Source organism: Callorhinchus milii, unplaced genomic scaffold (genome assembly GCF_018977255.1).
Source record: "Callorhinchus milii isolate IMCB2004 unplaced genomic scaffold, IMCB_Cmil_1.0 Scaffold5, whole genome shotgun sequence".
Taxonomy (NCBI): Eukaryota; Metazoa; Chordata; class Chondrichthyes; order Chimaeriformes; family Callorhinchidae; genus Callorhinchus; species Callorhinchus milii.
The window spans coordinates 951,047-977,517 of NW_024704746.1; the positions used below are offsets into that span (position 1 = coordinate 951,047).

Below are 26,471 nucleotides of genomic sequence, written 5' to 3' on the forward strand. Positions count from 1 at the left end.
TGTCGCCCATTATCACCTTGTAAATCACGGACTGTGAAGTGCTGTGGGTGACAATAAGCGAGTCAGTAAATTGAGGATCGTTCTCCCATCCTCAGTGTAATGACATTGTTACTGCCATTCGCTGGGCTGAGGTTCATCAAGAGCACAAGTACCCCAAATTGTTCACTGCCCACAGCCTTCTGTCTCAGAGGACAGAGTGCCAGCAACTGAGCTAAGGTACATCTAATAGGGAGTTTAGGAGGAATTTCTTTACCCAGAGGATGGGCAGCTGTGTTTGAAGCAAATAACTTCAGTGTAATTTAAGAGAATACACGGGGTAGAAGGGAATAATAACCCTTACTGGGGCAGTGGGATTGACTGGACAGTCTGCTCTAAGAGCCGAATGGCCTCTTTCTGCGCTGTAGATTTCTATGATTCCATAAAATGGGGTTGAATGATTGATCATGGTTTTGAAACACAAATCTTATTTTTTTTCAAAAAAAAAGGAATTTTGCTGTGCGCAATTGGCTGTCACGTTTTGTCCACAAAATACCCAGTCACTCCATTTTACAGCATATCTTGGGAAGTGCTTTGAGACCTCTCAATGACATAAGGTGCGATATCAGAGGCAAGAATTATTATTACTATATTATATAACTTTTAAGCATACTTCCTTCTCCCCCCAAATGTGGTAGTTTAATTTGAGATTATTAGTTGGCAAGAAACAGCTGTTTTGTGCGAATTGGAATGGCTTGCTGTAATTATATAGTACACAGTAGGCTGTAGATGTACAGAAAGCGGAGGTTTGGTAATTAAAACAAGGAATAGTGGGATCTCAATTTCACAATAGAGACCCAGAGAGGAGTGAAGCCGTGTTACTCTCTTATTTAAAGGCGCAGAGGGGTCCCCACATTCGTTCAAAACAATTTCAGTATATCGTTATATGTAGATATAAATTCAAGAAACTCCCCTCAACTTCCCTCTCCCCCCACCCACACACTCAGTCACTTCCTGCACATCTTCCACCTCTCCACCCCACCATCTTTCCCTCCACCACGGCATCTCCCCCTCTACCCCCCAACCCCTTCCTGTCTTCAGCTCCTGGCTCAAACATATGTCTTCATATGTGGCCATCTCCTCCTTCTCCCTCTGCGCTCTCATTTTCTAAGCATCCGATATGTAAAACACTCCCAAGATGTCGCCCTACGTAATGGAAGTACATAAATGCAAGTTGTTGTTGTGTGGGTGTACACTATGTAATGTACCTGTATATATGTGTTGAGTCTTCTCTTGCCATCTTTGCCCCTCTATCCCCAAACGAAGGACAAACAATTGTTTCCTTGCGTTAAGCAAATCCATCTGCCTGGTGTTGTGGCCCAGGGCTGCTTGTAAACCAGGAATATTTCTCGCCCCACACGGGGAGCAATGTTTTGTTTCTTGCTTCTCCTGCCTCCCTGCTGACTTTGTTGTGCTCTTGACTTCCAGTAAATATGTATTGTTCAAAGCATTTTCTTTTTGGACTGTGCAGCAGCGCTTTGGCTAATATGTCCCACCTGGGGTAAAGAGGCTCCTGCCAGGAACGAACAACATTTCCCCCCGCCCCCCACTACACTCCCTCCCCACTTCCCTACCCCCCACCACCCCAACCCTGTATAGCTCAGCTGGAGAGCACCTGACTTGAGATTGCAAAGCGTTGAGTTTTGACCCCAACTCTGACGCATTGTGGGGTCCAGTTCTGCTTTCTTGGCTTGCCTGCAAAATAAAAGTCACTGATTTGTGGTCAGCGGGTGTCTGACACATGCCGGACACCCATCAACATGTTTAAGAGTATCCAAACCAAGCTGAACGTTCCATGTGTGTCACCTATAATTGAAATTCCTGTGTTTGAGATGACTAGTGAGCATTCTCTCTCTTCCTCTCTCTCTCTCCCCACCCACTTCAAAGGGAAGCATCTCCTTACCTAATTCCATTATGTGTATTAAGTGTGCGTCTCAGTGCGGACACTAATCTTGACAACAATTGCTGTAATGTATTTTTGACCATGCCATCGGCCACCCTTCCCCTCCCCTCTCTTTCCCCCCCCCCACCCCGACCCCAGCTCGAATCTCAAGTGCTGTACACTGTCCAGCACCTTGGGACGTCCTCCTGACGTGAAAGGCGCTATACAAATGTAATCTTGTTGTTGTTGTTTGACACATTTTGACGTGAAGTTCCTTCTCTTGGTTGACAAACAGTTACAGAGCCTGATGACCGAGCGAACAAGTGTTTTGTAAATAATGATCAAGGGGTAGGGGAGAGGAATGGATTACAACAACAGCAACTTGCATTTATATAGCACCACGCACAAAGGGGAGCACCCCAGAACGCCTGGACTGATTGGAGTTGATGGCTCTGCAGGATCTTACAATAGCCCGATGGGCAACAAACGAGCTTGAAACCTGAATTTCTTTGTGGCAGAGCAATGTCAGACATGAGCTTGTAAGTCATAAAGGGTCAAATGTCCATAAACAGGACCGAAATTGCATGACTGGCGAAAGGATTTGAAAAAATTTGAAAAAATTCCGCCTGGGTCTGGGATTTACCAGGCCTTTGAGACCAGCAGTTCTTAAAAGCAACTTCCAAAACGAAATAGAGTTTCAAGATTTCAAGATTTGGCGTTAAATCTGCCAAATCCTGCCCACTGTGCATGGTTAGAATGGCCTCCATCTGCGTTCTAGGATTCTATGATTCTATGATTTTGCTAAATCTCACAATTTATCCATTCATGCTTGAGAAACCAACAACGACTACACCAACAACTTGCATTTACATAGTATCCAAGATACTGTCTCGGGCTTGGGTATGTAGGTAGCCATTTAGCCCATCATCCAAACAAGCCAGCAATAAAACTTGGCTAATAGGGTGCTCTGTAAATGTTCTTACAGGAGGGAGGGGGAACGGAGCGAGGGATGGAACTGAAAAGGTGAAGGAAATTGATGTAACATGCTGGTAGCTCAGCAAAACTGGAACTTTAAAGGTCCCTAAGAGGCCACAAGGAAATATAAAGAACTGATCCCTGCGACTGAGGAAATCAAAAGGAAGTACTGTTGAAAGGAAGATTGGTGCGTAATTATTGTTTTACAACAAACTGTCAGGTGCCCCAGTGAACCAGCTGGGGATAGAACCCAGCAGTTCAGATCCTCCCCACCCCCTCACCGTCTGTGCTGAGATGTAACACGACAGAGGCGGTTCTGCACCCCCTGGCTGGAGGGTGAGGAGTGGGTGATTCCTGATCGGGGAGATTGATTGGAGGTTGGGGGGGGGGCAATGGATCAGTTTGGATTCTTACTCTTTATTTCCATTCCCCCAGCTCCTCCCTCCCCCAATCTCCCCCCTCATCACCACTGGAAGGTTTTGCTTGTGTCAATGCTGAGTAAGATTGACATCAGTCTGATTCAACCGTGTTTTTTGCGTCAGCTTTTGATTTAGGGCTTTATCATATTGTGGAGAGTACTGGGTAAGATTTCACTATGAAAATGTATTTCTGTAGGTGAGTGCAGCAGCCAATTTGCATATGTCATGCAAACAGCACTAATAATACACTAGTAATATAGAATAAGCCTCCCATCTGATAGCCCCTCATCATATGATCAGGATGGCTTAATCGCTTCACAGGATTTTACTATAAAGTAGAGCGACGGTGGATTCTATAGGCGAGTGCAGCAACGTCCTGCATTGAAGCATGGAGTGGTTGAAGTGGCCGATTTTCACTGTGTCGTGTCGTTGGCCAGTCTGTGTAATCGACTCTCCATGTCCCCTTTGCTTCTGTGGCAGGTCCTCTTTGCTCTAAACCAGACTCTCCTGCAGCACGAGAGCCTCCGAGCAGGCAGTCTGCAGGCCCCCTACACCACCGAGGATCTGATCAAACACTACAATTGCGGGGACTTGAACGCTGTCATCTTCAATCACGACACATCACAAGTAAGGAGCCCGAGCTGTTATTTTGTTGACATTTTCAATCATGTCAAAAGGAGTGCAGTGAAAGGGTGAATTGAGATTCAGAGATTGGAGAGGGGGCGGGGGGTGAGCGCGGAGGGGGAGAGAGAAGGGGAAGAGAGGCAGCGAGAGAGAGCAAGTTACTTGAAAGACTGGATGCCGGCTAATTGCAAGTTTATTGTGGACTGCAGAGGGCAGGGCTAATGTGGTCTGTCAACTCGCTTTGCGTTTGCTTTCTGTAACTGTTTTGATCTGCAACTAAATCTGCATCTGTATGTGACCAGCCAAGGTCCCTCTAAGTCACGAGCTCTTGTCAGCAGGCTGACGTGGGGCGAAATGCGCCCACATCAGTTTAGCTGCTGAAACTAATATGAAGCTGGCATGGGAGCAGGCCTCAGAAATTTGTTGTTTGGAATAATATTTACAGGGTTTCCGAAAAATTGGAGCCGAGCCTAACAAGCGTTACATGAGTTGGTGGAGTGTAGCCAAACCAGCATGGTTTCTGATTAGATTACTGTATGCTCTGGCACTGTATCTCGACTTCAGTCCTTGCTGTCGCTTGCAATTTGGAAGCGCATCTAAAATCCTTTGATGACGGCAGTAAAAGTTTTGTATCATTATTAAAAAAAACACGATTGTTTTTTTTCCTCCTCTCTCCGGGAGAAGTTCATTAATTGGGGCCCTGGTTCCGCAGCCTGGAAGTCTACATTATTTTCCACTCGGTGCCACTTTTTTTGTGTGTGTGGTTTTGACAGGTCTGAGCGCCTCTCCTGCCCAAGGCTTTCTTTCCACTGAGCTTCCAATTCCTCGTGTCAATGACCCTGGTGATGGGTGGTGAATGCTGGGGTTCTGAACATTGTGAATGGAAGAGTCCTGGTTATAGCGCTCGCCTCGCAAAGCGAGAGGACCAAGGTTCAAGTCCCGGGCAGGTCAGAGTGAAACCTTAGCCAAGTTTCCTTACTTCGCATGCCTCGGTTTACCTAGCAGTAATTAGGAACCTATTTGTTAGTGGATTGGCAGATCGCTTTCTGGGGGTAATAATCCCATGAAAATAATTAAATAAACATTGATAGCAAAGCTGTGAGCTAGAGATCCAGCCATCCCTAGAGTGTCTCCTCACCCTTGGGAGGAAGGTGGGGGGGGGCATTAGATTTAATGAAAATGGCACAGCTGACTATTTCGCCCCCCCAGTAGGTTACCCCACGAAACAGCAAGTCAGGAATCAGAAATGACTGGGCTACGTGAGAGCTTTCAGTTTCTCTTTAAACTCACTCGCAGTCCATCCGACAGCTACAACAACAACAACTTGCAGTTACATAGTACCCCTCGCGCAGGTTAGCGTCCCAGAGCACTTGTGCAGTCAGTGTAGTGACCGCTGAGATAGCGAAAGCTTTGAGTCAAACCCACTCAAAGTGTGTTAATTATTCCCAATGAAATAGTGTCATTAAAGGAGTCAGTGTGTGTGTGTGTGAGTGAATGTGTGTGAGTGTGTGTATATGTGTGTGTGTGGTGGTGGGGGTGTGGGGCTTCTCTCATTTAATGGTCTTTAAATAGTTATGTCCCATTTAATTGTTTAGAGCTGTGAAACATGACTGTTTCAATGCACGATCATGTGCAGCGAGTGGCATTTTGTGTCCCTTCGAAATCAGCCCACTGCAAGAGGTTTCTGGAAACGCAGCCCATCATTTTGAAATTAACTTGTCAGAAGTCCTGACACATTTACAGCAACCCGGTTTGTCGTTTTCTGTCAGTAAACACAGGCTTTAAATGGGGCCGTTGTCTTAATGCAGCCGCATTGCACAGCCAAATAAGTGCCCTCTATTCAACAGACTTAAGTTGGGTTTGTGGTTTACTAACCAGAAAATGATGGTTTGGGGTCTGAATGTATATTTCCTTGACAAGGTATCGCTGCTGTTTAAAAGAAAACTCTGGAAAATTCATTTATTATTTGTGCCCATGTATATAAAATAAATATATGGATATAATGTATATTATTCCAATGATTTAATTAGCCCAAGAACAACTCAGTTTTGTTTAATCGCAATAATAAGAATGTATAGCACTGGAAAAGACTAGTGATGTTTGACACTTTGACACTTTTTCGATCTGTTGACAAAGTAGTGAAAAATAATCCTTCCATTCGCTGTAGCCTCCTATACGTCATTAGCAGATCTAAACGGGATTCACTGTGAAGTGAGAAGTATTTTGTAAGCAAAATGAGGCAGCCGGTTTCGTGCAACTTGAGCCATGTTCCACGAGCCATCATAAAGCTATCTCACATTAATAATAATTCTTATTATAATAATTATGATTATTGATCAGAGTAATTATAATTAATGTGAGATAATAATTATTCTCTTCCTGCTAAGAATAATAATAATCCTTGCATTTGATGTAGCGCCTTATCACGTCACTGAGACGTCTCAAAACGCTTCACAGAATATACTGTAAAATGGAGTGATTGTGTGTTTTGTGGGAGAAACGAAAGCTCGCTTGGGGAAGAGACACGACCAGGACTGTGGATGGAGACAGTCTGAAGTGAAATGGGTGAATTCAGTTATTGCAGCAGGAAGCAGGAATTTAGTGGGCTGACATGAAAGAGAAGCGTCTTAGTATCTCGTATCAGCACTCTAAGCTTGAGGTGATGATCATGGCCTTGTGCATGATAAATCACAAGGAAAAGAAGGATTCAGGTCTTTAAAGGGTTTTTTTCCTGGCATTTTGCATTAAATTGATGGAAGGCTTGAGGGAATAACTTGATAAGTGAGAGACAGGGTTTACTGAGATCATTATCCTGCATCTCTCGGTGAAGTGAGTTCATTTTTACTGCATAAATCAACAGGAAAGTTACGGGAGGTGTGGTATGGCACAAATTGTCCAAATGTCATGAAATGTTAGAGGAGCAGTGTCAGAGGTAGAAAGGAGGTTTCTCAATGGTTTTAAGATAATTTTCACAGTAAAATGCTTGCTCTCAACTGTTTTGAACACAACAGCAATGAGGATAAAAAAAAGTGTATATAATTATAATAGTAATAATAATCCTTGCATTTGATACAGCGTCTTATCACATCGTTGAGGGGCCTGAAAGTGCTTCAGAGAATATACTGTAAAGTGAATTGACTGTATTTTGTGGGCAAAACGGCAGGTGTGGTTATGTCACAAATTGTTCAAAAGTCCAGAAATTGATTGTTTTGTGAACAAAATTATTTATGGCTTAAAATTGATTGGGACCTGCTCACTCAAAGTACATTGAGGTGTTTCATGTTCAGCTCTTGTCCATACAATGTAGCTGACAATAAGGGCATAGACTATGCTGTAAGGACAATAAGTAATCTTTTCATTTGCTAATAATCTAGTGAATTTGATTAACGCCTTTCAAGTTAGGAGAATGCCTCAATATCATGAATTGTATAATATATAATAATCCTTACATTTGATACAGAGCCTCATCACGTCTTTGAGACATCTCAAAGCGCTTCACAGGATATACTGTAAAGTGTATATTTTGTGGGTGAAATTCTAAGAGCTGTTCTTGGAAGTAATAATAACGGTTTGGGTGTTTGGTTCACAGCTGCCTAACTTTATCAACACAACGCTCCCGCCACATGAGCAGGTGACCGCTCAGGAGATAGACAGCTATTTCCGCCAGGAGTTAATCTACAAGAGAAACGAAAGGATGGGCAAAAGGGTGAACGCACTTCTGCAGGCAAATCCGGACAAAAGCTTTTTCTTTGCATTTGGAGCAGGTATGTGGAGTGATCCTGTATACCCCCAGGGCCTTCGCCCCATCCCAGCGCCTTGGGACGTCCTCCCGACCTGAAAGGAGCTATATAAATACAATTTGTTATTGTTGTTGTTCTTCTTGTATTGCCCCATTCACCTGGTGGAGTAAAGAAAAATCTGAAGAGCATGGGTTAAGTAGAATCACATAGAGCTACACAGCATGGAAACAGGCCATTCGACCCCACTAATCTGTGCTGGTGTTTATACTCCACACATCCCCCACCCCTCCTATTCCCTTCTCCGATACCCCTCTATTCCCTTCTGCCTCATGTATGCAATAATGCCTTTTACTTCAACTACAGCCTCCAGCAACGAGTTCTTGAGGATCTGCCTTGTGGATCTTGTCCATAATACCTCAGGGGGCAGTTGTAGGCAGAGGTGCAGGTTAATGACATTGGCTCCTTAGATTGCTCTTTATTGCTCAGTGGCTACTCCTCAGATGCTGGCTTGCTTGTTGGGACATTTGTCTCCAATTTCAGGACCAAAGTAGTTGGACTGATGGATTGCTTTCCTCTGAAAGCCATTCAGCAGACGGGAAGTTTGCTACCTAGCAGCAAGGGCAAGAAGTGAAGCTGGTGCTATTATTAACATTAATGAATCCACTTTTCCTTCTTTTACAAACGCATTGAGCAGGAGATGAGAACAATAACCAGGGAGAGATTATTGGGTTATGGGGATGGGTGGTGGGGAGGAGGGGAGAATTATTACAAACACTCAACATTTGCGCTCTGAGCATAACACAGACTCCACCTGAGAACAGTGCTCACCCTGAGTACAAGGTACATGTGTCCACCACTGTTTGTGGAACGCTGCTGTGCGTAATTGGCTGCTGCGTTGCACCCACAAAATGCACAGTCAATTCACTTTCCAGTGTATCCTATGAAGCGCTTTGAGACGTCTCGAAGACGTGATAAGGCGTTATGTCAAATGAAAGGAATATTATTATCATCATTATTGTGTATGACTGTGAGGTAGAGGGCAAAGAGGGACCAAAGTCAATTAGTTGCACCAACCTGGTTCTTGCTCGAGCTTTGAGTGTTTAGATTGCAAGAGCACAGCATCTGTTACAGTTTTATATGTGTATATATATATGATGTATAAGATAACTAAAACATAGTATTCTCCTAAGCAACGCCCTGTCATGCGATTAACTAAGATTTAGAATAATCCTTGCATTTGATACAGTGCCTTTCACGTTGGCAGAAAGAATTTCACAAGATTTTACTGTGTAGGGCAGCGACTGTGTATTTTGTAGGCAAACGAAGCAGCCAATTTGTGCACAGCCCTGCCTAGAGCCGTGAAGGGAACAACTGATTTTATCCAGGGAGATTGTCGGCCAGGACACCGGAAGAAACTCCTTTCTCTTTTTGAATAATGTTGCGGGATATTTAACGTCCATCTGACCAGATGTCCATCTGAACAAAAACATCTGAAATCGCCACATTTGGTGCCACCAGTGAACTTTTTTACAGCTTTCTGCAGCGTGATAAGTTGTTGAGCCAGGTTTGTTTTACACAAGACAGAAGTTGCTGGAAGCTGTGGCAGACAGTGTGACACATAGTTAGGGGGGGCAGCCAATTAATGAGGTCATTTCAGCCCCTGACTCAAAAGTACTCAGTGTTTGAAAGTGTTTTTAATTTTGATCCTTTCCTGCTCTCTAATAGCACTTTGAATGCATATTCATCTTTCGCAGGTCTTTGCTTGAAAGATAAATATTTCAGCAACTTAATGGCTCAGTTGCCATGATCTGGCTCTTGCTTTTGTTGGGAAAGGCAAAACATTTGCTATTAAGAAGCTCGAAGGCAATAAATACTGCCCTGAAAAGTCTGATTAATGGCACTTTGTGAGCTGGGCAAGAGGTTTAATGCTTAACAGCACCACTGGTGTTCGTTGGGGGTTAGCTGTTTTGCTGCATAAAGCTTTGCCTCAAGGTTTCTGTCTGTTCACATCTGGCTAAGGTTTATAAAAGAAGATGTAAAACTAACATAAGGATATGCATCGTCATATTTCTATATCGAACGCAAGGATTATTATCGCATTATCTGAGCGCTGATTGAGTGGAGGTTACACAGTCACTTTTGGTAATCACTTGTTATTGACTTCACTCTGAGGAATCCTGTGATTCGAGTCTCGTTCCGAGGAATCCTGATTGATTTTTCCAAAATGTAATGTCTTAACTGCTGCTCCTGATAGGATCAGCTAACTCAGCACACACCAGGATTCACACCTGCGACCTGCAGTCTGTATAGATCAACTCTGCCTTCACCCACTCGACTATCAGAGGAACCAAAGTGTTTTCTCGTGATACTATAACATAAGGCAACTTTGATTTGTACGATCGGTGGAGCAGTGTGGATCCCACGCCACAAGAAATAAACGGGGTCTAACTTAACTTGATCACAGCACCACACCAGCAACATGTGTGTCAGCCTGGCTCAGTTGTCACTTGATCGGGAATGATGTGGGTTCAAGTCCCAGCATTTGGCGCCTGAGTTTACAATCCAGCCCTGCTTCAGTGCAATCCTGGGGGAGCGTCAGCTTGATAGAGGTGTTGGCAGATCAGTTTCACTTCTCATGCAAAGTGTTGCATGAGAAGTGAAACTGATCTGCCTGTTCAGATGGAGGATAAAGATGGAGGATCCCGAGATGCTATTAAAAAGAGAAGGGAATTTTTCCTGCTGTCCTGACCAATCTCTGATTGATCCTTCACTGGCTGTGTGTGGGACATTGATGTGCAAAATACTGCCATATTTGTCTACAAATGCAGTTTGTCTACAAATCTATTATCTGCAAGGCTCAGACACGTTAGAGGTTAGACTCGCTGTGTCAAATTGATACTACACTCTACAATTTAGGCTTTGCCTCCCATCTCCTCCCACCTTTTAAAACTCACCTTTCAGACCCATCTTTTCAGCTGTGCTTTCCATCACGTTTTTCCCCCAACCCCCCAACCCTACACACACACATTCCTCAGCTCTTCCCCCCCCTCCTCCCCACACCTCACCCCCACCTCAGGCTCCCAGTCAGCTGTGTAGAGGACTTTGAGACATCCTCCCAACATGAAAGGCGCTGTGTAAATGTCAGACTGGTTTTTGTTACAGAACTTTCCAAACGCGTTAGCACGAAAACAAAACGCAGAACGATTTGCACTGTAATTTTTAACCCCAACGACATGAAACCAAGCTGAATCTCACAGAGATGGGACGCTTAAAGAGTTAATATCTGAAGAAGCTTATCTGCTGAAATGGGAATTGAGGGGGGGTCACTTTTGGTGCAGTCCATTCAGTCCATTACCTCCATTCAGTCAATTACCCCGGAAGGAAATGGCTTTGGACAATTAGCAAGAAACTCCAGTAATTTTTAGAGGGATTTTATCTGCTGATGGCTGCTCAGCCATTATCGATATCCAAGAACCTTTATTCTTTAACATGTACATTGTATGAGACGGGCTTTTCAATGCATTTGTTTTAAAAACTCCAACACACTTAGCCAGCTGTTAGCGTAACACCTGCACACTGCTGGTTTTACAGCAGATTCTGTTTGGGGAGTGTAAATCGGAACTCCCTTCTCCAGTGACACAGAACTGTGAGTGTCTTTCCCCCCCTTTCTGTAATGTTGGGGAAATGGGAGGACAGAAATCCAGTATATTGGCCAAAATGGGAAGTGTTGCTACATCTGCACAGCACAGGTTGATTCAATGGGTCATAACCCACCGTTAAGTGTTTCTGATCCATTGAGGCAGATATCAGCCTGTCACAATCAGCAGCACTCTCGTCTGCAGCTCAGAAGGTTGTGGATTGTGGAAACTCCTCCTTGGACCTCAGCCAAAACACTAGGATGACAGCGAATGAAAGTTAAAGTGGAAATATTGGCTGAATTTTGCCCTCGGCCCTCTGAACAAGCACTGAACCCAAATGAAATTAGAAGCTGGGTTTCCGGGGGATGTGTAGGGAGTGGGTTTAGAGACCACCCATTGGGCTGGGAGATTGGGATTTGGGAAACCATCGATAAGCCTCCCCACAATATGAAATAACGTGCGGCACCAAGAGGCTTTAAGATTAGAAAAGCCACGTTTGTTGAAACCTGATTGTCTGTCTGTGAGGCAGCTTAACTGATTTACTCAGATAACTCCTCTGTGATTTGCCTCCAGTCTGTGAAATGGTTGAGCTGGCTACCTGTGGCTCCTGTCACTAACCCCTTCAGCAATGTGGCACGGATTCACCTGGCAAGTGGAGAGCAATTGAATTGGTTTTGCTGCCGTTCTGTTCTACAGCTTGTGCGCATTGCCAGGAAGCCAAAAAAACAAGATTGTTTTCCTCATCGCTGCTTGTCAATGGACCTTTGTCAGTGCCCACCCACCCCACACACGTCTGCTTTATTAAATCCCCCCTCCCCCCCACCCCGGACCAGTTGCCTTTCTGCCAACTCACAAGGTGGGCTTGCCCTCGTGTTGTGTACATGGTGATGGTGGGCAGCCAGTGAGTGGGCATGTAACACTGCACTTTCTTCAAGCCCTCTGACCACCACATTGCGATGCACTAAAACCCCATGGAGGCACAACAACAACAACAACAAGATTCCATTTATAAAGCGCCTTTCACGTCAGGAGGACGTCCCAAGGCGCTGCACAGTTGGGTCATGACCCGAGCAGGGGGGAAATGGTCAGGGTGAGGGGACAGAAGGGAGGGAGCGAGGAGGGGGGAAATGGTCAGGGTGAGGGGACGGAAGGGAGGGAGCGAGGAGGGGGAAATGGTCAGGGTGAGGGGAGGGAAGGGAGGGAGCGAGGAGGGGGAAGAGAGTTGAGAGGGGAGCTGAAGGCTCGGTCAAAGAGAAAGGTCTTGAGACCGGCCTTGAAGGAGGAAAGGGAGGAAGCGGCGAAGGCACTGGGGGATAGAGTTCCAGAGCCTCGGGGCTGAGAGGTTGAAGGCCCGGCCACCGATGGTAGGGCGATTGGGGCAAAGCCTTTCCCTTGACTTATAATAATAATCTTTGCATTTGATATAGCGCCTTATTACGTCGTTGAGACTCTCAAAGCGCTTCACAGAATATACTGTAAAGTGAATTGACTGTGTATTTTGTGGACGAAATGCGGCAGGCAATTGCGCACAGCAGAGTCCCACAAACAGTTGTGGATTGAGTGAATTGGGAGATAAGTGGATGCCCCATTTCTATTACTGCAACACTGACAACCTCCAACCAACGTGGCTGAATTTCCTGATGCTGAATTTGCTTGGAATAATTCCTCACTCCCGCTGTCTCACCGGTGTTGGCCAAGCCTTCGGCCACCGTAACCCCACTCCCCAGAACTCTCTCCCCAAATCTCTTCACTATGCTTGTTTACTCCCTGCTTTCAAACCCACCCCCACCCACCACCCATCTCTTTGATCATGCCTTTGGTTACTTCGCTCATGCTCCCTCAGCCCCTCCCCACCGTTGTCTTTATGAAGCCCCTTCAAAGATGTTCATGTTTCCTGAAAAGAGCTTTAAAAAAACTGTTCGCAGTTGTCATTATCTTTACATTTGACGCGGCGCCTTTCACGTCAGGAGACCCTCTTAAGCGCTTCACAGCATTTGCTGTAAAGCATATAGATGTGAAAAGGCACTATACAAATGTAGTTTTGCATAGTATAGACTGATCATTTGGGAAGTGAACGCAGCAGCTAATTTGTACACAGCAGTGTCCCATGAAGTGAACATCCAATTTGTATTTGTGGGTTTGTCGGACAGGACGCTGGGAGAAAACCTCTTCTCTTTTTTTTGCCACACATTATTGGAGCAGAAGTTATTGTGAATAGTGCTCTTCAAGAAGCTTTGCTGCAAAATTAAATTATGTTATTTATCTTATAAGTCATCCTTCAAATCCCTGCACAAGCAAGGTGCTTTACAGAGTTTTCAGACACTGACTTCCGAATCCACAACACTGTCAATAAATAGCAACTGAGTAGAGTTTAAAACTCAGTCGTACTTTCTTGTTGAATAAAAATGATTGAATCACACAGTATTATCAAAAGTTTTAGATCAATTCCTCTGCAGGAGATTGAAAAATATATTAGGATTAAAATTACTTTATTGTGGAGGTGATATTTTAATATAATAATTCTTGCATTTGACATAGTGCCTTATCGCTTCATCAATACGTCTCAAAGCACTTCACAGGCTGTTAAGTGCTTTGACTGTATTTTGTGGGTGAAACACGGCAGCCAGTTTGCGCACAGCCATGGAGTGAGTAACCAATTTTATCTGGGGGATTGTTGGCCAGGACACCGGGAGGAGTTCCATTCTCTTTTCAAATAGGGCCAAGGTAACTTTAATGAACAATTAATCACGGCTATATAACAGACACCAGTAAGTATCTTTTTACCCAGAAGATCAGCCTGGCTCAGTCTCACCTCTCAGTTGGAAGGTTGTGAGTTCAAGGTCTTGAAAAGAGATAATAATAGGCATTTGTTATAGTGCTTATTTGATTTGAGTCGTCTCAAAGCGCTTCATAAAATGTACTGTAAAGCGAATTGATTGACTGTGTATTTTGTGAGAGATGAAGATTTTCTCCTGGTTCCTTCTCAACAATCCCTAAGATAAAATGAGTTATTCACTTCCTGACTGTTTGTGGAAAGTTGCTGTGCAGAAATGGCTGCCGCGATCACTGACAACAAGCACAGTCACTGCACTTTACAGACAATCCCATGAGGGGCTTTGAGCTGTCTCATCGATGTGATTAAAGCGCGATATGAAATGCAAGGATTATGATGATTATTTATTTTCTACTGCATTCCCCTGGTACATCTCTTCCACTGAACCAAAGTGAGCTGTTGATTCTTCCTTCGAGTTGCTTCTGAAATCGTGACGCAACCGGGGACAAAGTCCTGAGTGTAAACCCTGCAGTCCTTGTGGGGATCAACTGAGGAGGCACAGGACGGCAAATCAAAACTGGGTCTTGATGGTTTTGTATTTGGATCATTTGTGTTCGACAAAAAAATTGTTAATTGCTTCCCGAGTGTTTGTCTTGGAGGTAGTTTGTTTGATATGCAATATTCAGGATAATTGCATTTCTCTTTAGTTTGTGCCGGAGACTGAGAGATCCGTGCAGCCAAGCAAAGAGGCATAAGGTTGCGGAGACCAACAGCTACTGCAAACTGTCCGTGACTCAACAGGTCAACTTTGCTTAAACCCAGACTGTGAAGAGCACAGCTTTCCCTTTTGAAATCTTCGCTCTGCACAATGTAATGGTTTGAATGGAGGACTTTTAATGTGGGTGGGTGGGGAGAGAATTACAAAGAGGGTTTGTAGGAGAAAAATAAATGTACTTTAAATTCCAAATTAAACTTCATAAAATGGGACACGAGGGAATATTTCGGAGTAAACCATGGTTAAAACGTCCCCTGACCAAACGATATTTCAGCTCTCAAAGAAAACAACTTTTGAAAGCTTGAAGTGGTCTTGGGAGATTGAGAATCACAGTGTGCATCTACCGTATGAGCTGCGAGAAACGTCTTTCATTTGGTGTAACGTGCTTCACCTGCAAGTGATCATTGGTAGAAATTCTTTCTAGTGCCACGGATCAAAATCTTTTTAGTCTCCATATGTGTGTGTGTGTGTGCATTCGTGCCCAGCATCATCAGAGGACTTTCCCCCCCCCCCCCCGATATTCAGCTTCCAAATAACAGCTTTGGTTCATGCCAATGAGTGGCTTAACTTAAATACTCCAAGGATGGTTATTTGGCAGATGTAGTCTGATTGGAGCTTGGTGCTGTGCAGTATATTGGAGTGTGGAACATGGACACCTGCCGCAATGAAATTCAATACAGTGTTTTGCCACCCACCTTCAAAGTTGTAATGAACAATATTCAACGTTCCAATTTAATTGCTGATGATGAGGGGAGGGGAGTGAGGGGGGGAGGGGGTATGATGTCATACCCCACTTCTCCCAACCCTCCCCCTCTTCCCCCCCCCCCCCCCCCCCCCCCCCCCCCCCCCCCCCCCCCCACACACACACACACACCCATCATCCTGCCAGTTTCATTAATCACTCACTGTTTCCTCACTGTTGGCTCCTTGCGTGCCGCTTGTGAAACAAGCTTGTGGTGAGAACGGTGGGACAGTTTCCTTTATCTTCTAAAAGCAAAAACTGCAGATGGTGGAAATTGGAAATAAAAACACAAGTGGCTGGGAGCACACAGCAGGTCAGGCAGCATCTATGGAGAGAGGAAAGTGAGTTAACGTTCCAGGTCGATAACCAAAAGGTTATCGTCTGACAAAACCTGAAACCTTAACTCACATTCCTCTCTCTGTAGATGCTGCCTGACCTGCTGTGTGTTCTGTTCCCAGCGACTTATTTTTATGTTTCTTTATCTTCTAGCTTAGGACCCAGTCAAATAGCTCCAGCTACTGAATGAAGATACTCTTTAGCTATCCTCCAGAAATATTTAGTCAGGTCTGGTTACATTTCCTTTCCTTTCCCCATTTTTAAATCCCACAGCCATTACAGCAAAAACTTACTCCAGGCCCTTCACGTTGGCTAATGTGTCGTAGTGCTTCGATGGGACAGGGTTAGACATTGAGCCAGCAAGAGCAGAGCGTAAGGTGTCCGTTGACTCGTTTGAGGAGGTGGGATTTGAGACAGGACCGGAAGGCAAGGAGAGGGGACAAGACTGAGTGATAAAGGAAGGGAGTTCCAGAGTTTGGTATACACACTAATCCTCTCTCTCCCTGCGTCCTGCACTGCGTACAAACCCTCCTGACCTGGTAAGTGTGCATTTCAGCTGCATTACAGAGGGCAGGAGAGGATTTGATTCAAAATATATTTGTGCCTTTAAGTTAATGTACTTGGAGCAGATATTCTTCTCACATGGCTCCTGTTACCTCTGCAAGCTAAAGCCCTAACGAATAGGGTGGTCCTAGCTGGATAAGCAGCAGGAAAGCTTGCCAGCCAGCGCTCTCAGTGACATGCTCTGCAATTTTAGCTGGTTAGACTCCAGTACACACACTTACTGGGGTTCGAAAGCCTCAGCTCTTACCAACCTGCGCCTAATATTCTTCTTTGATTAGGTAAGGACAGTGCGTCCCTCCAGGGAGAGAGCGCATATTCCATTTCCAGAGAGAAATTCTATGTGTAGGTGGTTTATAACATGGATCTCTCAGTCTGGTTTGGATACTCCAGCATCGCGATGAGTTTCTGCATGTGTCACCCATCTCACCAAACAAATGTTTTAAAATCTAATAATAATAGTCCTTGCCTTTGATACAGCGGCTTATCCCATCTTCCAGACATATCAAAGCGCTTTACAGAATATACTGTAAAGTGAATTGACTGTATGTTTTGTGGATAATTGTGTACAGCAGCGTCCCACAAACAGACGTGGATTGAGCCACCAAATTATTATTATTTTTAAGGGATTATTATCCCCGGGAAAACTGATTCGCCAATCGACTAACAACCAGGCTCCTACTTACTGCTAGGTTAACAGAGGCGTGTATGGGGAGTAAGGAACCTTGGCTAACATTTCACCCTGCTGGGAATCAAACCCAGGTCCTCCCGCTTGAGAGACGGGTGCTTTTGCAAGTGAGTCTTTCATGTGTGCCGCTGTTCTGTCAGCGCGGGATGTAAAAGTGTTTTGTCTAGATTCACTGTCTGAATACTGATCATTAAGGGAATCACAGAGTGTGTGAGAGAGGAGCTCAGTGCAGTGCTGCAAGATCCTTGCCTTGCTTGTGTTCGACATCATGATGTGCCAACAGTTGATTGTTCTGAGCTCTTCCAACACTCAGCAATTTAGTTTCACATCCCGCACTGACAGAGCAGCGCTACACATGAAAGGGTGGACTCACTTACCAAGCTGCAGTGGCCTATTAACCATTGGACTGTCCCAGCGCCTGGGAAGCTCCTGTCTCTCTCTGGCGGCCTTTTCTTTACCAACCTTTTGGCTTCCCCGGACCAAACGCTGAAAGATGCGATGATAGCATATTACAACAGCAGCCGCTGAACTGACAGCAGTGGCTTTTGTTACTGTAACATCAACACTGCCTCTAAATGGTATATCACAAATAAACCACTTTGTATCCTCCCAACTTCTTTCTACCTACCTTCTCTCCTGCCTTTATTTCCTTTCTTCCCTAGACTTGTGCTCCTGATATTATTTTCTTTTGTTCCTCACTACCTTTGTGAAGACCCATAGCGCAGTGGTTAGAGCACTCGCTTCGCAAGCGAGAGGACCTGGGTTCGATTCCCGATTTCCTTACTCCACGCGCCTCTGTTTACCCAGCATTAAGTAGGAACCAGGTTGTTAGTTGATTGGCGGATCACTTCCTGAAGGTAATAATCCCTTCAAAATCAATAATAATTTGGTCTCTCAATCCACGGCTGTTTGTGGGACGCTGCTGTGCGCAATTGGCTGCCAAGTTTCGCCCACGAATATACAGTCAATTCACTTTACCGTATATCCTGTGAAGCGCTTTGAAACACCTCAAAGACATGATAAGGTGCTGAATCAAATGTAAGGATTGTTATATTATTATTATTCCACATGACTGCTTCTACTAGGTCCCATTTGATCGAACACTGCACTCAGGAGCAATCCTGTTGATCAGGATTGTCCGACCTTTTGCCGTGGGCCACATTCCCTGTTTGAGAAAGGTCCATCAGCCACATCCAGCCCGAGTCCATTCCCAACATCCCAACCCACTCCCTCCCTCCCTTCCTCCCTCCCAGATGAACGTCCTCCCAGGGTAGCGGCAGGAGATACTTTTCTCTCTCCCCACTCTCTCTCTCCCACCCTCGTGCTCTCCCCTTTTTCTCCCCGTGCTCCCTTCTCTCCCTCCCATTCTCTCTCTCTCCCCCCATCTCCCTCTCTCTCTCTCTCTCTCCCCATCTCTCTCATTTACCGCCCCCCTGTCTCTCTCTCTCCCCCTCTTTCTCCCCATCTCTCTCACTTACCCCCCTCTCTCTCTCCCCCTCTCCCCATCTCTCTCACTTGCCCCCCTCTCCCTCCCCAGCTCTCTCTCTCTCTCTCTCTCGCTCCCAGCTCTCTCTCTCCTCCGGCCCTCTCTCTCTCTCCCTACCCCCCCTCTCACTCTCTCTCTCCCTCCCCGTCTCTCTCTCTCTCTCCCCCCCCCCCCTCTCTCTCTCTCTCACCCCTCCCTCTCCCAAGTGCAGGTCACTATCTGTAGCAGCAGGCACCGGTGGTTGGTTGCTAAGGAAGGGGTTGGTAAGAGATGCTCTTGCCTTCCTGATAGACTGCAGTAAAGTCTCTGCGAACTGCGCCCTCCCAACCGCCGGCTCCTGCCACTGCCCTGGGAAGACGTTCACCGGGTTGGAGGAAGTGAAAATTGGAATGGTGGAAATGGTCGCATAAAGTCACCCACCGGGCAGCTGGAGGCCCAGCTGGAGGTTAATTGATTGCTCAACTGCTGGCTGTTTGTAGGATGCGCTGTCACTTCTGCCTATAAAAATAGTCACTACGCTTGAGCGTAACTGCCTGGGAGTTGCTTTAAGGCATTTACTGATTGGAAACACTGTAGAAATGCAAGTTCTCCCTTATTGTTGACAATAATAATAATCCTTAGCAATTGATATAGCGCCTTATCACGTCATTGAGACATCACAAAGCGCTTCACAGGATAGACTGTAAAGTGTAGCGATTGTGTGTTTGTGGACGAAACGCAGCAGCCAATTGCGCACAACAGTGTCCCCCAAACAGTCGTGGATCTATCTTCGCTCCTGCGTGCTGTCTGCTGTGTTGCAAATGCTCAAGCGGGAAGAATGAGCAGTTGTTTTGCACAACCCAGCCCTCGCTCAGAGAGAACTTGCAGAAATGGAATTAGCTTTTATCTGTCACTTTTTTCCTATCAGATTTCTGCACGTGTGGATTTTGAAAGCATTACATTTCTGAATGCTTGATGTTTGTCACAAGAAATCCTCAGTGAATGTAGAGTACATGTTTTTTTTCTCTGGGAGAAATGAGAGATGTTGAGATGAGTATTTATTTCCTTTGCATGCCGAGTAGCTGGTGACAAATACTGACCTGTACAACTCTGCCAGGAAGGACCCATATTTTATTGCTGTTCCCAGCTGATTTTATCCTGTTAGCAATAAAATGAATACAATTGGCTTCAGTGCCCTCAGGCTTGGGAGTGGAAACGCTGGCCAAAGTCCCTGCCTCCTGATCATTATCCACTGACCTTATTGTAACGTGTGAGTGTGAATGACTGATTAAGTGTCGTGCCTCCTGCCGAAACTCACTCCCGAGGCTTATATATCAATAATAATATTTGCTGTAATAATCCTTTCATTTATTGATCTTCAAAGTTCAACTGGACTCAATATTTTGTCCGAAGGACAGCACCTCTGACAAAGCACCCCCCCACACACCCCAGCACTGTTCTGGAGTGCCACCCTAAGCCATGAGCTCAAAGTCTTGGCGTGAGACATGGAGCTTGAACCCATAACTTTCTAACTCAGAGGCAAGAGTGCTATCACCAACTCAAGCTGACACCCATGGGACTATATGAAAAGAGAAAGAAGTTTCTCTCAGTGTCGTGGCCAACAATTTCTGCAGATAAAATTCGACATTTATTTAATTGGCGTTTTTTTGGACATTGTGGTGTGCAAATTGGCTTCAGTGTTTGCCTACAAATATACAGTCTCTACATTCTACAGTCAAATCCCATGAAACGCTTGGAGGCATTTCAATGATAAGGAGCTACGTCAAATGCAAGGATTGTTTATTAATGAATAAATGGAATAAGTCTTGTGTGAAGCTTCCTTTTGAGGTCACCAGTAAGCCACAAGATAGTGATTGCCTTATCAAGTGTTCAGAGCATTTGCTGAGGAACCATAAACAATCCGTTCTATCCAGTTACAGTTTTGTCAAGAGCTGCAAGCGAGAGAAATTCCTTAAATTCTCCAGGAAAATATTCCTTCTTTCAGATGGTGATGGAACTACACATTCCAGTGCGATGGATGTGGGGAGGGGTTTTCAAGGAGATCCAGTCATTAGAACTTCAGGAAGTACACTTGTAAATATTTCATTGAGAAGTATTATTGTTCATGTTGGTAGCAGCTTTCTTCATCATCTGCTCAATAAGAGACTAATAGTCATTTAACCTTTCAGGTTCAACAGAAGCATTTCTGCACAATATCAATGAGCATTGACAAGATGGCAGCCCACACATTGTGCTTAACCCTGAGAGGCTACACTTTGTAGTCTTGTGAGTGGTTTAAAAACGTATCGGGTTGAAGGACATGATTCCCTTTGTTGGACCTGAATTGGTCTAACCCTAACCAGCCATATCTCCCTCCATCCTCCCCTCTGCCTTGCCCCACTCTGCTTGTCTTTAAATCCTGCTCAAAACCCATCTCGTCACCTATACCTATTCCGTGAAGCAGTGAGTTGGTAAGGTGCTCTACTGTATGCAAAGAGGATTATTATAATTATTTAATGATTATAAGTGATGCCCTTGCCACCGATGACATATAAATCAACATTTAAAAAATCTTTTTTAAAAATGATAAAAATCAGTACATTAAAAATCTGATTTTGTAACATGACAAAGAACAAAAAAATCCCAGTTTACTGATCCTCCAAGCCTAACTATAGTCTGACCCAATAAACATCTCAATAAAATGGACCCTGAGGAATAACGAAGGGAGCCAGAGCAAACAGGATCTTAACTGGTGTTGAAATGTGTTGGACGCTGATGACTTGCCCTTTTTGTGTTTACATATTTTGCTTCCTGGGGCTCGCAGATCTCCAGAGTATTGTGAAATGCGCTTTTTTGAGCATGGGAAAGACGGTTATCATAAACGCTTGCTGCTAACTGGAAACACTTGACCTTCTCAACGTCAGGAGAACTTTGCAGCTTACAATCATTTCCCAACCACCAAGAAGCGTGGTGGAAACGGAAAGCCACCTGCAGTTATAATAATCTTCTTTGGATTCTATAGCACGCCATTATCGGAAGTGCCTTCCTTCAGATGAAATCATTAAACCAAGGTCCTGTCTCCCTGCCCAGGTGAATCCCGCGGCATTATTTGAAAAGAAAAGGAGTTTCCCCTGGTGACCTGGCCAACAAATCCCCCAAATAAATTTGGTCACTCACTTCAGGATTATTTGTGGGATGTTGCTGTGCACAAATTGGCTGCCTTGTTTGCTTACAGTATACACAACTACAACAACTTGCACTGATAAAATGCCCTCCGCGCAAGGTAGAGTCTCAGATGTTTAATATTGGCGGAGCCTGATTCTGAGCCGGGGAGAGGGGAGGTGGCCGTAAGCACAGTCGAACAGGAAAGTCTTCAGGCAGGATTTGAAAGAGGAGAGAGGGCAAGATGGAGGGGTTGAGGGAGAGCATTCCGGAGTTTTGGGGTGTAGTGGCTGAAAGCACGACCTCTGATGGTGGGGCAGAGTGTGCGAGGGATGAGCGAGAGCCGGGGCCAGATGAGCGGAGGTGCCGGGTGGTGGATTGGGGAGTGAGGAGGTCGGAGAGGGAAGGAGGTTTCAGGGAGTGAAAGGATTTGAACACAAGAGTGAGAGGATCTTGAAGTCGATCTGTTTGGTGATGGGGAATCAGTGGAGCCTGGGCCAGACCTGGTGAGATGTGGGTCTGGGTTAGTATGCGAGCGGCAGAGTTCTGAATATACAGTAACTACTATACAGCATGTCTTGTGAAGTGCTTTGAGATGTCCTCCTGGTGTGAAAAGTGCAATATCAATTGTAAGGATTATTATTATTATGCAATGTCTTCAAAGGCCGGGAACAAAGCATTCACTGTTGACAACATGCCTGGTTTTGATGTTTTGGATATTATTTCCTGGAGGGGATTTCTCAATGTTTCACCTGGAAAACTGCAGAATTCAACTGGGGAAATTTGCATTGCGCCACACAATCCTCAGCCAATGTCAGATTCCAACAGTATCAAAGCAGTGAGATAGAATAGTGAACTTCCAGTCTATAGAGGCAACCGTCTCCATGGCTGGCCACACACGGTCTGCAGTCTCAGCCAAATGTCTGTTATCATTCATGAATTAATATGTACCCCAAATGGAAATACTCAGAAAACAGATTTCTTGGGAATGATATAAAATTCAGACTTTGATCTTTATGTTCAGGGACAAGAAATCCATTTATAAAATTTCCATTCGCTTCCCTGGGGTGCACTGGACTTGTTTGCAGGATGTGCAAATTAAAAATGGCTGTGGTGTATTTAACATCTTCCCATCTCATTTTCATTGAACCAAGTTCACCCCTGTGTGAAGTAGTCTGGTTTGACTTTCACTTCTGTGTCTTTTCCATTTAACATCTCTCTCTCACTATTTTTTGTTCTCTGCTACTCCCTATTCCTCTATCTCTCTCTCTCTTTTTCTTTCTCTCTCTTTACATATCTCCTCCTTTCTGAATCATTGTCCATTACCACTGAGGATGACTGTGCTACAGACTGAGAGGACACTTCTGAACACATGAGATGTTCAGGTGAAAATGGCCTTGCAACGCACTTGGTATCATCCATCCAACACGCACACAAACCCTTATCATCTACCCATTGAGCCATTCTTAAATGAGCGCGTGTGGAAAGAGATACTTTCTCTGTGTATCCTAAAGTTTTGTTCTGGGTTTATTTTTTCAATCCATTTAAAGTTTTATATATCTCTACAATGTCCCCCAAGTCATCTTGTTTCTTTGTATCTGAAGCTATCCTTAAAGTTCTAAATAATATAGATCATGACAGGCTGTTTCTACGAGTCCAGAGTAGTAAAACCAGAGGACACAGCCTGAGATTGAAGGGGGTAAATTTAGAACAAATCTACGCAAACACTATTTCAGTGAGTGAATAGTGAACCTGTGGAACAGGGTCCAGAGGGAGACGATTGAAGCAGGAAATGTTGATTTCTTCAAACACAGATCAGTTTTCTTTTAGGAAATAACATTATGGGAACATTATGGTACATATGTAGTTTGGGACATATGTGCATGCGACCGCCAGGAAGGTGAAAGGCAACCTAGATGGACCTTGGCGTTTTATTGGTCTAGCATTTCTTATGTTCTTATAACACTGCAGAGCCTTTCCTTGTCTTAATTGTTACTCATAGCCCATTCCTCTAATCCTGGAGATTGATCTCGTTGCTCTCCTTTGCATTACATCTGGTGCTGAGGCAGCCCCTTTGTGCTTTAAGCCCAATGTTCACCACTAGGTAGATAGCAAGCCATTCACACCTGCTTTTATTTGGCTTGACCTTTTCTTGACGTGCAGCTATAGTGACTGGAACAGGATAGTTTTTCAAGCAAAAAAAAGCCACATACTTAGAAAAATAGCAGAAAGATTGTCTTGGCTCCATCTGGGAAAATATAATTCCACTTGGCCACAGAATTCTTTCACAAAGAAAAATATAGAAAAGATCAGAAAATGGGCTTTCATATTAATCGCGCTGTTAAATGTGATGTTGAAACTCTTGTTTCCGAAATTGGTATTAAATCCTCAACAAATCCACCCGCTGATGCCAATATTGGGGAGTTTGGAGTTTAATAGGGTCAAACTTATATTAAAATATTATTAATTCTTGCACTTGATATAAAATTGTAACATTAAACTCTCAAAGGGGAATTTATGTCAATGTGACTATTTGAAGTGAATAATTTGTAGGCAAACGTGGCAATCAATTGGTGCACAACTAGTTTCCAGTTAACAGTCATGAAATGAATGACCAAGTTGGCTGGAACATTGGCCAGGACACTGGCACAAACTCCCTTTTCTTTTCGAAATGTGGCACAGAATCTTTTAACCTGCACCTGAACCAGCAGATAGAGATCTTGGTTTAATGTCTCATCCAAAAGCTGGATCTTCTGGCTGATCCATTCCCACTTGACATGTAGCCATAATAAACAATATGCTTTCACTTCTGTCATGGTCATTATTGGCTGTGGTGTCGATCCTAGACTGTGAGTTAAAATTCTGACGTGGGGTTTGAACCCCACAGCCTTCTGAGCCAGAATCAGGAATGTTACTGACTGAGCCAAGCAACACAGAGTTCATTCTGAGATGACAGCTCAAACATTGCAGAATGGAGTTAAAGTTGACTCAGTGTTTGATCGGGAAACAGTTTGTTTGCAAGTTACAGCTAAGATAGAATCAGTCTTTCAGCTCAGTTGAGTTGTATGTTGTATATTTAACCTGCATTTTATAACCCCCTCTATAGAGCTGAACTGTGGAAAAGGGTAGCATGGCGACAAAAACTAATCTAGAAACATTGAGTTCAAACTAATAAACATCACAAGCGGGGTGAGGGAAACATCAATGATTACTGTTGTATGCAATGGCAGAGGGAGAAAAAACTTATCCAGCTTGCATATGGAAATGCTGTAGCAACAGGTGTCGAAGGAAATACTTGAGGCTCTGAGACAAACCGATGTTCGTTTCCACGAGCTTTACTGAAATGAAAAGCAGCTTGCAGTTCTCTGAGCTCTGGAGAAACCTGCATCTGTCTGGGGTACAGATAACCACTCTGTTGTCTGTCTTGTTCTGCACAAACGTTAATGGGTAGCTATGGTGCTCTCTACAACACTGCTTAATCTTCCCTCCTTCACTCCCTCTGTTCTTTCTTTCTTTCTTTCTTTCTTTCTTTCTTTCTTTCTTTCTTTCTTTCTTTCTTTCTTTCTTTCTTTCTTTCTTTCTTTCTTTCTTTCTTTCTTTCTTTCTTTCCTTTCTTTCCTTCTTTCCTTCTTTCTCTCTTTCTCGCTTTCTCTTTCTCTTTCTTTTTCTCTTTCTTTTTCTCTCTCTTTTCTCTCTTTTTCTTTCTTTCTTTCTTTCTTTCTTTCTCACACCCTCGTTCTCTCCCTCTTTATCCCTCTCTCTCACGCTTTCTCTGCATCTCCCCTCTGCCTCTTCCTCTCTCTTTCTCCCCCCACCCCCTCTCTCTCACTCCCTCTTTTTCTCTCTCCCTCCCGCCCTCTTTATTCTCTCTGTCTCTCATTCTCCCTCTCCCTCCTTCCCTCCCTCTGGCAGATTCAAGTTACAAAACAATATCGCAAACTTGGACGTTTCTCTTTCTTTTCAAAGCAAAGATTCTTGGAAGGAAAGTAGAATATCGACCTGCACCCAGTTTCAAAGCTGTGTGGTTTTGGAATGTGTTTTATCTTTGCTCTGCCTCTCTTGTTGCCTACCCTGTGAAGTGTAAATCAACGCAATTTTTCCACTATTTAGTGCTGAAAGAAAGCTGAAGAGGCTTGCAGATGGAGAATGCTTGGAATATACAGAGGAGGGTGTGTCAGTGCATACTTCTTCTGTTTGATCAGGAAGCGGACTTAATGCCACAATTGATGCCTCAGATTCGCAGCTCATTGAGCATTTGGTATGACTTAAACAGATTCCAAAAGCGTCTTTCATCCTGTGCCCTTTCCTGGCTCTCGTCATGCCCTTCCCACTTTAATGAAATAGTGTTTTTTAAGAGATTTCTTTAAAATTATTCACATACAAAATGCTGTGGTTTCAAACTAATTGGCCTTGATAAAAGGATTTTATTTCTTGAAGTCCCTTTGCCTGCCAGTGAACCTGGACAAATGATGTTAATTGAATGCTGAAGTGGCTTTGCTTATCTACTAAAATACAATATCCACTCTCTTTTCGAATGTGTGTGATTTTTTATACTAATAGTCTACCTACTGTACGTCTGCCCCACTTTGATATTTGTGATTTGTCAATCTTTCACTTTTGCTCGCCTTCAAAGAATTTTACTTTTTTTTGGCAAA

At 44.3% G+C, this 26,471-nt stretch overlaps 1 protein-coding gene across 1 annotated transcript in view; it reads left to right on the forward strand.

Annotated features, from left to right (window-relative positions):
* Nucleotides 1-1,174: 1,174 nt before the first annotated feature.
* The window catches only part of trabd2b (TraB domain containing 2B), a 62,045-nt gene continuing 36,748 nt past the window's right edge, over nucleotides 1,175-26,471 (forward strand). Inside the window, exons 1-3 of the mRNA XM_042334926.1 lie at nucleotides 1,175-1,195; nucleotides 3,793-3,939; nucleotides 7,526-7,700. Of these exons, the coding sequence (XP_042190860.1) occupies nucleotides 1,175-1,195; nucleotides 3,793-3,939; nucleotides 7,526-7,700 (343 nt within the window). The remainder of the gene's footprint in view (nucleotides 1,196-3,792; nucleotides 3,940-7,525; nucleotides 7,701-26,471) is intronic.